Below are 14,770 nucleotides of genomic sequence, written 5' to 3' on the forward strand. Positions count from 1 at the left end.
TCATGCCGCCTCTCTTGACCACGCAATAAAGCATGGTCAACAACAACACACACACACACACACACACACACGCACGCGCACGCACCAGAATCGCTATCTGTATAACCACATTTCACGGATAAACGATTAAAAAAACCTGTCCAAAAGGAGCTTGCCAAAGCCCCAGTTCAGCTCTATCTCTCTCCACTGCTTCACCTTCATTCATCGTCTTCGGACGGCCCCTGGAGTCGTCCTCCTCTCCTCCCCCTCTCTCTCTCTCTCTCTCTCTCTCTGTCTCTCTCTCTCTCTCTCTCCTCTCTTCTTTCTCTCAGTCTCTCTCTTCTCTCTCTCTTCTCCTCAGCCTATCTCTCTCTCTCTCTCTCTCTCTCTCTCTCTCTCTCTCTCTCTCTCTCTCTCCTTCGTTCACTCCCTCGTTCTCTCGCCCCGTGGCCTTTGGCGAACGCCGTCCTGGTTTCAAAGCCGCCGGACGGACAGTTGGTGCATGCGGACCCCGATGGTGGGATTAACATACTTCATTTGTTTGTTTAGTTATTTGATTCTTGTGGTGAGTTTAGTTCTACTGTGTTTTGATTGGATTGCGCATGATCTTCTTCGCTAAGATTACTCGTGTCTCTTTATCTTCCTCACTCGCTCGCTCCATCTTTCTCGGTACAAATAATTTGTTCCAAGCTGGCTACTTTCTATTTCATGGAAAACAGCTTTAGGCCACACACACACACACACACACACACACGCACACGCACGCACGCACACACACTTTTTTCTAGGTTTAGAACAGCTTAAAGACAACAGTTAGTCAAGGACATTACGGAACAAAATTAAGAGTTTGCCTCCATGACCCACTTCCAGAGACTGTTAAGAGTTTGGGCAATGCGATGCGATCAAGCATTCGGCCTCACGCTGTGGTAAGTGAAAGGCCACCACAGATACTGCTGCGTGCCAGAGTGAAGGGGCTCATTGCACACTCTCAGACTGGATATATCTGATGACATGTGGTGTAAAACCTTAGATCATACAGCGGGAGCGCCTCGTCTCTTTCATCTTGAGAACATCGGGCAATATTTTTAGACACTGATATGAGACCATCAAGGCATGGACATCCTATAGGCCTACTGGTTAGGACGTATAGGAAAGAACTATTGTGGTTTACACATTGCATTGCATTACATTACATGCCATTTAGTGCAGATGATCAACCATGAACCATAGGCATGGTACGGTTTGCGTCGCAAACCGAAACCGTACGGTTTGCATGTCACGGAACGGGGTAGTGCGCAACCGCACGGTGCCCAGTTTCAAAAAAAAAGAAAAAGCGAGTGACCACCGGCGGACGACGCAATTAAAATCCTACTACTTTTACAAGCATAAAACACAAAGACTATGTAGGATATTGAGTGTGGAAAGACTGATTCCATCAGCCAACTGAAAGGCATGATGTAACAGCATGCACCATCTGACTAGGCTACAGTAGCCTGCGCAAGTGCAGGTCGGTCAGCAGCGTCTCCCTTTCCCCCCTCTCTCTCCACGTTAGCGCAAGTGACTGCCCCCAGCCTTTATTCTGACCAATTTAAATTAAATGAACATGAATTTACAAAAAATGACAGGTTAGCAGAACAAAGTAGACTATGACTTACATTACAGTAGCCTAGTGTAGGCTATATCCACGTGGCATTGAATGGGGATTCCAGACGGCAAAATGCAAGATAATTGAACATATCCACCAGATTCACTGGGCTGTACTTAACTGGAATCAACTGTAGGCCTAATTATATGTAGCCAGTTAAACTCTGATGGAATGAAGGGAACTTTGTGCTGTTGCCTAGTTAACATTGATTTTTAACACTATAACCAAAATAAAATTTGACTGTTTTAACAGTCTCAGCTTCACAGGAGTTTTTTTAAACATTCTTGTGTATACACTTCTAAAAAAAAAAACAATCTTTTTCAATTATGTGTTACCTTAACTTTCACATTTTAACATAACTTAACCCTATCACTTGTTCACTTAAAATTGAATTTGACTTCTGATTTTACTTCTATGCTTCTCACAGCCGGCAGTTTCATGATAGGAAGCAACTGATTCATCCTAAGCGCAAAACTCTCAGAAAGCGGTATCAAAATAAAAGTCAGATTTGTTCTCAGTGTGTCATTAACCAAAATAGTCATACTGCACTGACCTAATGGTCCCATTGCCTACAGTAGTGTTGCTGTTTTATTTTTACACGTCAAATGTGTTATAGTATGTAATATTTGAATATTTGTCAACTTAAAAGTTAGGACTTAGTTCTGCCTTTTTGTGAAATAAATGCAAGCATATTAAAATCATTGATATCTTTCCTCTTTCAGTAACTTCACCTTGTTTTATATATATATATATATATAATTTTTCTATTATACATTTCCAGTGCATAATACATTTTATTTATTTAAAAAAAAAACAAAAAAAAAAACAGAACCGTACAAAACCGAAAACCGTGACCTTGAAATCGTGACATGGACCGAATCGTGACTTTTATGAACCGTACCACCCCTAATGAACCATGAAGGTACAGTCCCTCCCTAAATAGAAAAACTGAAAGAAAATGAAAACTCCCACACAGTGGCAGTTTAGCAGTAACTTAATTCACATTTTGATGTAAGACTCATCAGGAAAAAAAACACTGCTGCGAAATAGCCATCGAGCTTTCACAGTTTTTACAGATTTTACAGTTTTTCTGATCTGCGACCAATCAGGTATCTCCAACGGACCTGCCAGGCGAGGTGTGTTGATTGCACAGAACAAAATGGTGCTCACTGCTCAGATAAAGGGCACTTCCACAGAGAATGATTGAGAACGAAGGAAAGCAGTGTCGCCGCTCCACATTTTCCTAATTGGTAGTGGAATCAAACCAGTCAGCAGTGTGCTGTGCTGTGACCTCAGGACCAACTCTAGCCTCACTGAGAGCCAGATTAAGGTCTTGACGCCTTGGCGGTTTGAAACTTGTGAAAAGCCAGGACCTCATTTACTTCCCAGACCTGTATCCAGGACATGCCCTCGTGGCGTGCTACTTCTGAGATGAGAGAGAGAGCGCTGCCAAAATAGAACCTGTACTGTAACTAATCAGGGGTGCATTTCTCGAAGGCATAGTTGTTAGCCAGTTAGAAACTTTGGTAGTTGCCAATGGGAAATTGCATTCCAAACAACAAAGTAGCTAATGTAGTTAGCAACTTTGCTTTCGAGAAACGCAGCCCAGAAGTGGGCAATTCCAAACCAAGGTTCCACTTCAGTATTCTGAAGCCATAAAACTACTTTCAAGAAACGACCGCTGTGGCTTTTCCCCTTATGCCACCTAAACCAAGCTATTGCAGCATCTACCAATGCAAACGTCAAAAGATGCCCCAAGTTCCACCAAGTCCCAATGGAGCACTGAAAGCAAACTTACCACCACCACAGGTGATGAAATCATGGTAGTGACTTTAAAGAGGCATCGCTATACTCACATTAATGGGTTTCCAATCATGATATGATGGATTGAATGATGCGAAATGGAAACAAACATGATGCTAATGACCACTAGGCTAATGGTTGGCTAGTCTGCAGTGATACACATTTCTTGGTCAAAACCCTGCTCTTCTTCCCCCAACAATGATCACCATAAAATAACCATTTCCATGTAGAAAACACTGAACAGGATGTTGTCACTTTTTACAGAAAAGGTTACTTTACTTCGTGGACACGCACAACCTGTGAATCAGTTTTCCCCAATCCCATGACTTCCCTCGAAAGAGGAACCAACCAACCAGTCTGTACTAGTTCCCCGAATTCAACCAAATCTCACTCCTCTCGCTCTCTCTCCGTCTCTCTACACCCCTCTCTCTACCCCTCTCCCTCCAACATAACAGTATATTTACAAGCAAGCCTCCATCACACGACCACACCACACGTTACAGTAGGTTACATAACCAGGAGGGCTTTTAATCAATAGCAGGTTCATTTTTCCTCCCACAGCTCTTAAGTGAATGGTTGTATTGATCTTGCTCTGACCTCACGTGCAGGACCCACACGACACTTCCATGAGGACCTTATGGAACTCAGACACGTGTGTGCACGCACGCACGCACGCACACCTTTCCTGGAACGCTCACTCACACACTGATATACATACAAGTACTACACATGCATTTGAAAACACACTACAACAACACATATGCTTCTTATGCACACACACACACACCTTAAACACACTTGAAACACACACAAACACATGGACTTTTTGAACACACGGACGCACACACGCACGCGCACCTGCTGACCAAAAGACAATGCCTCACGACGTCACCTACGCGCATGCGAAGACAGGTTGGCTGTGCTGCCATGCAGCCATTATGCGGCCCCTGTCCCCCTCACAGCCAATGTATTGCGGAGACGCTGGGTAGCTAGCGCATCATCATACGCAGCATAATGGCCTGTTGGCTCTTAACCTTGGGAACACACAGCAGTGACCTCCAGCCTGATCACACACACACACACACACACACACACACACACACACACACACACACACACACACACACACACACACACACACACACACACACACACACACACACACACACACACACACAGCTTTGCAGCACCCTCCGCCATCATCACCTCCACCCCCATCCTCCCCTCCCCTCTCCCCCAGCCTCTTCACCCCTCTCCTGGGATGATTCAGTGGACACGCGCATGCCTCTTCTCCCCGATCAATAAAACGATAGTGTGACATTAAAGCTATGACATTTCTGATTACATTACATCTGATTACATTACATCACCCCCCCCCAGTGGATGGAGCTGAAAATGGTGAGTTTAAAAATGATAATGTAAATAAATAAAGAAGAGAGAATAAATAATTAAAGTCACTATGTTTGGGGGGGTGGGGGGTCCTGCTCTAGCCTCGCGACGCCATCCTCTGTACTCCACCCAAAGACTTTGGCTCCGTACATCGTCTGGCAAAAGCCTCGAGCTCGGTTCTCTCAGTGTTTCGCCAATCAGCAAACAGTTGAGAGTGGTGACGTAGAACTCATCCGCGAGCTCCGTTACTGATTGGTTATGGTAACTATAGTCACACTTTCGTTTTGTTATTTGTATGCTTTTGCGACGCTATAACATAACAGGCATGCTAATAAAGCACAATATGGGTTTTAATTTGAGTTTGGAACTTCAATTAATATAAATGATAGAGTAAGATCAGACCATCTCCCATCGTCCACGGAGACGGATTCCTCATGGCTTTTGCCAGACTGATTGACTGAGTCAACAGTCGGCTAATTCGCCCAGGCTAGTCCTGCTCTGCTTAGTGTGTCTGAATGTGCGCAGCTTATTGGCTGCAGAGGGAGCCAACAGCATGGCTGACTGCCTCTCAAAAAACGGCCAATCAAAAAAAGAAACTGGACTAGTACACAGAAACACAGACACCTACACACACACACAAAACCACACCTATGCTTCAACAATGCATGTACTGCAATTGCAGACTAGATTCACACACCTATACGCAAGTGTTGCATGCAGAAGCAGAACGTACGTACACACACACACACACGTACGTACACACACACACACACGTACACACACACGTACACACACACGTACACACACACGTACACACACACGTGCACACACACACACACACACGTACACACACACACACACGTACACACACACACACACACACACACACACACACACACACACGTCTCAATATTGCTTTTAATTGCAGACTACACAGTAAGCACTACACCTAAGCCTCAAATGCTGCATATAATATTGCAGACTACACACACACACACACACACCATACCTCACTGCTGCATGCAGAAGCAGAGGTTCTCTCTATCCATCTCTCTCTCTCTCACACACACACACACACACACACACACACACACACACACACACACACACACACACACACACACACACACACACACACACACACACACACACACACACACACACCTATGCATCAATGTTGTTTGTAAATCCAGACTAGACAACACAGAGACACACACCCAATACCTCACTGCTGCACATAGACGCAGAATGTGCGTGCACGCACTCACTCATGCACACACACACACACACACACACACACACATACACACACACACACACACACACACACACACACACACACACATACACACCTATGCATCAATGTAGCATAGAACTGCTGACTACACACATATTAGACACCTATGATATCACTGTTGCACGCAGAAGCAGAGTGTGTACACTAGGGATGTCAACCAGTAATCGATTAATCGACTCGACTCGAAGTCTATTAAAATGTTAACCGTTAAAAAAGTTAATCGCAATGAATTGAGACAGCTCCGACTGGAGTGCCGAGAGACTCAGGTGAAATGGGCATGTGAAAAGGGGTGTGTAGAGTGGGAACATGTCAATCACCTTTGCATATGCCTGACGGTTGCAATGCATGCAGAAGCAAAATGCGCGTACACAACGCTCACCCATGCGAGCACACACACACACACACACACACACACACACACACACACACACACACACACACACACACACACACACACACACACACACACACACACACACCTCAATATTGCTTTTAATTGCAGACTACACAGTAAGCACTAGTGTACACATGTACACACGCACACACACACACACTAAAATCCACTCACCTCTCTGTATGGTGTCGTAGCAGACCACACACACTCTGGCCTCCTTGTCCAGGTATTTGAGTCTGCATTTCCGACTGCAGCAGACGGCACAGTACACCTGCAGTACGCAGAGGGGGAAAACAGCAAAAAAACAAAACAATATGAGCACGCGGAGTGGCTATTCATTTAATTAGCTGCTCATCCGAATCCTAATGAACTTTTTATTACTGTGTCAAACTGACTCAGAGAGTGCAGTGTACCGTAAGTGAGAGACGGCTCGACGGGCAGGCTCGCCAGTGCGAATTTTGTCACACACACACACACACACACGAGCAGGTATCCTTTTTTCACACTCACAGTCACTCCCTCTCTTTCTCTCTCACACACACAGGTATCCTTTTTGAACAACACACACACACACACTCTCTCTCTCTCTCTCTCTCTCTCTCTCCCTCTCACACACGCACAGGTACGCGCGCACACACACACAGGCATCCTTTTTTAAAAGCCCCCATTGTAATTGGGTTTTTTGTGGCTTTAAATAACTGCAGTGTGTGTCCAGTGAGGACCATGGCAGGCTAAAATTAGAGGCTGTCGAGTCAGGCTTCTTCTTCTTTTTATTTTTTTTCCCCCCCTTTCCTGGACGACGCGATCGTCTCTCTAAAATTAGCCGGGGCTGAGCAGGAGCAGGGGACGAGTTATGTAAGGTACGTGTGTGTGGGTGTGTAGGTGTGTGTGTGTTTACTGTATAGTGTGTGTATGAGAGAGAGAGAATGTATGCGTGTGTGTGTGTGTGTGACACTAAAGAGGTTCCGCAGGGGACCCCAGCGCATCAGCGCTTCTCCGTCTTGCTTCTTAGCGCAGTTCTGGAGGATCAACAATAAAGCACAGAGCGCTTCCTCGCTCGACCGCCTGCTTGCTGCTGAGTGCTGACGACATCACGGTAGAGCGCACGCTATTGGCTGGGACTGTGCCATCCCTCCCTTACCCCCCACCCCCCATGTCCCACTGCAACCTCAGCCACATCTGTACCACACACACACACACACACACACACACACACACACACACACACACACACACACACACACACACACACACACACACACACACACACACACACACACACACACACACACACACACACACACACGGCTATGCATCTGAAACCTGACTCCATAAAAAAAAAAAACAAGAACAACATACAAGTGAAACAAAGACAGTGAAACAAAGAAACAACCAGCCAGACACACGCAGACATACGCACACATACTGTACACACACACACACTTGACTCCAAAATGTTTTGGCGCCCCAGCCTTGCCCTCAGCTGTATTTAACAAGGAAACAATAAAGAAGCTCATCTCATGGATGTGTGCGGTTTAGATTAGACACGACAGGATCGTTCAGGCAGAGATCCTGACTTGCTGATGAAGCGTAATGGGGAGGGAGTGGAGCAGGAGCAGGAGGTGGAGGAGGAGGAGGAGGAGCAGCAGCAGGCACAGTTCCCTGAACCCCCCACTCACTTCCCCCCCCCCAACCACCCCCTTTGGCCAAGGAGCCACTTCCCAGATGGGGAGAACTGAATGTAATTACTTTGCTTGATTATTATCAGTGGGTTGGCGTTAGCGTTTGGCAAAAAAGGAGAGGGTGTGTGTGTGTGTGTGTGTGTGTGTGTGTGTGTGTGTGTGTGTGTGTGTGCGCAAAAGGCAGGACTTACTTTTCCGCATGCTCGACAGTGATGCCGCCGCTTGGTGAAGGTGAACTTCTGGCCACAGTTCATGCACGTGGGAGCCTCGGAGTCGGGCACCCAGGAAGGCTGCTTTGAACCCAGGCCGTCGTCCGCCGAGGTCCCTGCCTGGTTTGGGGCCCCCGCAGGCACCCCTTCTCCGACCGTCCGTCCGGGGTAAGGCGGAGGCTCCGAGAGTTCGTCGTACTCCAGGCTGGACTCGAAGCGGTCCTCGCTGGGGTAAGGGGTGGGCGGGTCGGGTGGGGGGACCCCCTCGCGTTGTGGACTCGGCGTCTGCGGGGCCTCTACGTTGGGTGGCGGGGTGTGGATGTTGTTCTCTCCAAAGTCAGCCGGGGAGGGCGTCTCGTGGAGGTTGCCATCGTGACACGGCCTCGCTGGCGGAGACCTCAGCCCCGGACCGAGAGTTTTCGGCCGCGCCCCTCCGAAGTACAGATGCTGGGGCGGGGTGGAGTTGCAAGTGGCGTTGGGGACGCGCCCCGCAGCGGGCGACACGTCCCGAGGGGGTGTCCCGGGGACGCTGTCTTGGGACGGGGTGGACGGCTCGGAAACGTCCCGGTCTTCGGCGACACAGGCGAACGATTGGTCGCTCTCGGGCGAGGCGAAACTGTCCGCGGCGGGGGCGGGGCAACTCCGCAGCTCGCCCTCCATCAGCGCGTCCACGTCCATGGCGTCGCCGTTCATCTCCGAGAAGCCGTCGTCCTTGTCGTCGTTGGACGCGTCGGCGTGACACGACGCCTGGGCCTTCAGAAAGGCGTCCAGCTCCTCGTCCGTCACCATGGCGGCCTCGGCCTCGGCTCGCTCGCTCTCGGGGAGGTAGTCGTTGGCGAAGCCCAATTCCGATTGGTAGCCGTAGCCGTCGTCGGAGGGCGGCGACTGGCTGCTTTCCGGAAGGCTCCGGCTGCTCATCTCCTCGTACGGAGACAGCCTGCCCCCTGGTGGCCGTGGAGGTGCCTCTTCACCCGTGGCAGGTGAGCGGACTATGTGCGCAGGTGTGGAGGAGGAGGAGGAGGCTTCGTCCGACACAGACTTAGGACACCCTGCCTCGGGACATGCCTCCAAGCTGGCGTGGTTCTCCACACTGGTCTCACACTCCTTTGGTGGTGGTGCGGCACTTGATGCCATTTCCTGGGCAGGCGGCTGAACGGGAGGCTGTTGAGATTCGGCCCCGGTGGAGGATGAGGGAGCTGACAAAGACGAGGACTCTGTTCTCTCCTGAGCTTTGCGGGCCTCCACGTCTGAAGACGCTGCCGCCGCCACCGCCTCTTTCTCCTCCCTAGAGCTCACCAGAGAACTGCACATGGACACGGCCATGGGGAGGCAGGACATGGAGGACGCCTCTGGATCGGGGGCAGGGGGTTCACTCGCCGCGGCGCAGTTCTCTGGCTCTTCCCCTGCGACGCTTTCGCCCAGCGGCTGAACCGCCGACGGAGCAGCAGCAGCAGCGTCACAGTCATCTGTAGTAGCAGCAGCACTCGGCTTTAGGTCTTCACTCACAGAGCCGACCTCCTTCCCGTTCTGCGCGACGTGATTCGCAGACGGGGCAACCGGTTCACCATTAGCAGGGGTTATGCTTTGTTCTTCTGTTGTTGAGCAGCTTGTGCCATCCGGTAACGTATGGCTGTGTAATACTTCCGCCCCATTGAAAGCTAGCGTTTCTGGGCTACTATTGGGCAGGAGGCTCTCCTGGGGGTCACCTAGCCTATCGACACCTGCGGGGAGGATAACGTCCAGCAGGCTGAGGGAGTTCGCCGGGTCCGATCCCGACTGAGCCCCGACAGAGTTCGCTTGAGCACCTCCTGCTTCAGAAGGCAAGGACACGACGGGGCTGCTAAAGTCCACCAGAAGCTCCTCTTCCAGCTGCCTCTCGGCCTCCTCCAGCTCCCGGAAGGCATCGTGGCTGTTGTTGCTGGCCGCTACAGCTGCGGCAGCAGCCGCCGCAGAGCTGGCATCGCTGACCAGATCGCAGACGGGCTTCAAGGCCCGGTCGGGGCAGGGGGGCGCGGTGAGGCTCTTGCTGTTGGTGGTGTTGTTGTTGTTGTTCGCTCTGCCATTGACCGAGGACAGGAGGTCTACCCCCGTCAGGGGCTTCTCTTGGGCTCTTTGGTTTTTGCTCCCGTTTGAGGAGGTGGAGGTGGAGGTGCTGGCTGGGCAGTAGTGGAGAGCATTGACGTCTGGCAGAGAGTTGGAGACTACCGTGGGTTGCGCAGGCACGAAACACTGAGAGGCACCTGGGTATGGAGGTGGAGGGGGGCGCTCGGAGGGGACGGCTGGCTTGCAGTCAACATCCTCTGAGGAGATAGAGAGGGGGAGAGAGAGAGAGAAGTGAGATGAAGATCAAGAAGCGAAACAAATCTAATCAGTCCTACAGAGTGCCACTGTCCTGTTCCCTTCCTGGGAAAGAGACTCACATGAGGGCTGGCCTGTTGTGCTTTAAAACCTTTAAGAGTGTGGGTTTTTGAACATTCTATAAAAAGAATGCATTCAATAACAATGCAAGATTCTAAAATCCCAAATTTTATTTAATGATGTCCAGAATTTTACAGAACTTTCACTGCCCAAACATTCGACGGTACACTCTTAAAGGTTAACTGTAATGCCTTCCTTTATCTTTTAGATATTTACAACGCCATACATTGCCATACATGAACAATGTCATATAAATAAACCTTTACATTGAGCAACTCGTGCATTCCTTGCTATCTGCAACATCAAGATACAAACAGTCATTGTCCATAGACGTTCATATGTGTAATGTTCAATTACATACAAACGCCAAGACCACTTGCTTGAGATGCACACGTAACAAAATCAAAATATTGTGCATTGTAAGGAGTAATGTTAAGACCTCTTTATTGCAATGCAAGGATAACATTAGGGGGGAAAACAAGGTTTTGGGACAGGTAGTCATCATTCTCCTCACTCACCCGTATTTAATTCAAAATCATCCAACAGCTTGTCCAGGTCACACACCGCAGCTTTGAAAAAGCTATCCATCCTTGGGGCATGTGACAGTCCACTCACCCCTCACATTCCTGTAAAGTGGAACAGAGATCACACACAGACATACATGAAAATCAATCATAGGTAGGCTATAATAACTAATGTCCCCTGTCGTCTGCACACTTAACAGTGACGCTAATCACAAGGCCTAAGCGCTTCTTGGCAAGTTAATAGCAGACAAGCCCTACTACAAGGACAGGAGACACAGCTAGGGGTAAAATGGTTAGCATGCCAGTTTAGCGTCAGACAGCACAGCAGTCTGATTCTACGCTGAATAGACAGACGTCAACTGACGTGAAATGAGTCAAAACAAAAGGCAGCAGAAGAGTGGTATCAAACACACTGAATGCTGAGGAGCTGTTGGTGGAGAATTATTTGCAATCCATACAAAATGTTAAGCATACCAGTGACTCAACAGTAATATGGGGTCATATTTAGTCCATCATACTTTCATTCAGAAAATCTGCCACAAGTTACACATTGGATGCGAGCTGCCGTGGATGTAGGGTGGCCATCGGTCTGTTTTTGCGACCTGTTTGCGACGTCCGTGTGTCCCTCTCTTTGACTTTCCTCTCCTACTTGCCTTATGCTTACTGGCCTCGAGATGCGAGGCAACGTCATTGACACAAACTAGACTGACAGTCGCTCATGTTTCCGATATCTGCGGCCGCCATGTTACTCCAGTTACTCCAGACTTTGAACAAAAAAATGACTATATTGCTTTAGCCTAATGTCGGGGAAATCTGCACGCGATTTGTGTTATTTGCGGTCCATAGTCTACGTGAAATAACTTGCTTTGACTGAGTGTATGAAAGTGAAATAAGGTTGCTATATTATTGTCTCCTACTGTTTGTTTCCCCCATTTTTTCCCTGCACTGGCATGGTGCAAGTAAGTTTGTTCGCTGAATGCATTTACAACGAGGGCTCTCACAACTTTGCAAACAGGGTAAAAACAGAGTATTTCTGCATGTGCGCTTTGTCTGTATTTTGAGCTCGTGTTGTTGCTATGGTTATCCAAGCGTCCGTCTGCATAAAAAAAAAAGTTGACAGAAGCGGTCGCCTCTCGTTTTAAAACACCGCTGATAAAAACACTCCTGACCAACTTTGAGTAAAGTAAATCAAACAACTTGTTGGCTATTATAGGCCCACGCATGCATGACTACCCAAAATACATGAAAACATAGGCCTATTTATGAAATAGCCTAATAGATAACGGAAGGATTTGTCTGTCGTAACCTGCCGTCTCCGATACAACATTAAGTTAGTGGTAGCCTACTGATGACTCCTTTATTGGAGTGAGATAATGACATGCGAAAATCCTTCCCAAGTTTTACAAGTAAAACTGTTGTTGGCAGCTGCGTTTGTCTGAGGTAAGATGGCAGCGCTACTCCCTGATTTCTGCCTACAGTTTAGAATGCCGACTTCACTGTTTTCTCCACGGAGGCGGTGAGGCGGCAACTCGAAGCAATGGGTACGGCGCGAGGACGCAAGGTTAGAAAGTTAAGGGGCGGGGTTGTCCGGCCGAAGTCCGGACAGCTGGTCACCCTACGTGGATGCAGTGACCCCCCTGATATGAGAAAAAACTATTTGGTCGATATCCTAAGGACGGGTGGTCGCTTGCACTTGTCTGGTCACTTCCCAAATATTGCATTATTGTAATGTTGTCTTTTCTCCATTCTGAAACACGGCCGACCACACTTATTTGAAGTCAACAAATCACCACAGCTGAACCGACTCTGATTACGATATTTTTATGCGGACGTTAATGAGTTCAGCTAGTATTAGCTGTTCTGGTCACCGCTAGCCTGCTAAGTTAACTGACATCACATACCTTAGCAATGAACCTCAACGTTTATAATCGTTTTACGAGATAACATTATCTGACTTACAAGTAAGCTGTAGTAGGTCAAGTTATGAACATTAGCGCTGTTGTTTTAATACATTTCAAACGTTAAAATTAGTCAGTTCGGGACCTCTTTTGCTATTCAGCTAGACCGCAGCCAGGTCGTTAGTTAAAGTTATTGGCTAAAAAGCTTGGCGGACATTCACCTACAATGGGATGTTTGCTAACATACAGTTAGCACAGGATTTACATTAAGTTGCATCTATACATTTCCTTTGTAGCGAACGATTCATTTTCTAATTTTAACAGATCATTATGACTAAATAAGTAACTTACCAGACTAGCTAACATACCGTATAGTGGCATCAGGCTTATTTTTGGGGATCTAATTTAAATAACAACATGCCAGGTACCCCCATAATTAGCTAGCTAGCTGAACACTATACTTACCCATGGAAAATGAGTCTTCAGTATAATTAGCTTGACTGGCTAGCCAGTTAGCCATCAATGGTTGGCCAAGTTGACATGCTAAGATGAGCTAATGTTAGCAGACAATATAAACACAAACAAGAACAAATTTGTTTAACTACCGAAAAAAACTTCATAGCTCTGATGTGGTCCGTTGCATTTCCGTGCAGGGGTTCAGATCTTCATATAGATATATCATAGGATGACAGTGATTTCGTTTATTTCCACAGAACTTCAAAGTCATATAAACACCCACTGCTTCCCTCTGACGACCATTTTAGCCAGCTAGCAGCAGCTACTATGCGCTTACCGGTGTGTTTTTCGAGTGTTGTTTAAAGGGACAGTAGGGGGCCCTAGAACTAGAAGTTCTACTGCCCTTTTTGCGATTGTCGCTCCAAAAATAAATTATGCACGGGCAAAATGTCCTAAAAGAGTTGCATTCTACCAAGAAGCAGCGGTTTGTTTTGGTTGCTTTCGGGTTTTTGACTTGACAATATGTGACAGGTCTTTGACGTAGTGAGCCATGTCCCTTGAACACCATGGTCGCATTTTCATGGGCAGGCTATGCCTAATAATATATTATTATGTTATTACCTCCGCCAAGCGGCTATGTGCTTGGTCGCGTAAACGTTGCTTTGTCTGTCTGTTTGTTTGTCTGTCTGTCTGTTTGTTTGTTTGTCTGTCAGCGGTATAGCCTACAATTTAAAACTTATGAATTTGGATGAAACTTTGTGTAGGCCTAGCCTAGTTGTTGGAAATAGAGTAGCCTAGAGTGGAGTAGATTAGGCGAGGTGTGAAGTAGCATAGGCCTACATAAATACAGAGGAAGACACATAGGCCTACATTACACACACCATTGCACATAGGCTGTATTCACCTATATTCACAAGATGATCTCTCTATCACACACGCGCGCGCGCGCGCGCGCGCGCGCACACACACACACACACACACACACACACACACGCTCACACACTACTGTTAAAAAATGAAATGGCCTACTCCACGCTATCAAAGTAGGCTATTGTAATAGCCTACATAATCAACTG

At 47.7% G+C, this 14,770-nt stretch overlaps 1 protein-coding gene across 2 annotated transcripts in view; it reads right to left on the reverse strand.

Moving 5' to 3' along the window:
• The window catches only part of zfyve16 (zinc finger, FYVE domain containing 16), a 59,134-nt gene extending 45,034 nt beyond the window's left edge, over positions 1-14,100 (reverse strand). For both annotated transcript variants that reach the window (XM_063211637.1, XM_063211636.1), the window contains exons 1-4: positions 13,844-14,100; positions 11,335-11,442; positions 8,381-10,698; positions 6,682-6,778 (exon numbers count right to left, since the gene is read on the reverse strand). In XM_063211637.1, the coding sequence (XP_063067707.1) occupies positions 6,682-6,778; positions 8,381-10,698; positions 11,335-11,404 (2,485 nt within the window). In that variant the 5' untranslated portion in view covers positions 11,405-11,442; positions 13,844-14,100. The remainder of the gene's footprint in view (positions 1-6,681; positions 6,779-8,380; positions 10,699-11,334; positions 11,443-13,843) is intronic.
• Between the last annotated feature and the right edge of the window lie 670 nt (positions 14,101-14,770).

Source organism: Engraulis encrasicolus, chromosome 12 (genome assembly GCF_034702125.1).
Source record: "Engraulis encrasicolus isolate BLACKSEA-1 chromosome 12, IST_EnEncr_1.0, whole genome shotgun sequence".
NCBI lineage: Eukaryota > Metazoa > Chordata > Actinopteri > Clupeiformes > Engraulidae > Engraulis > Engraulis encrasicolus.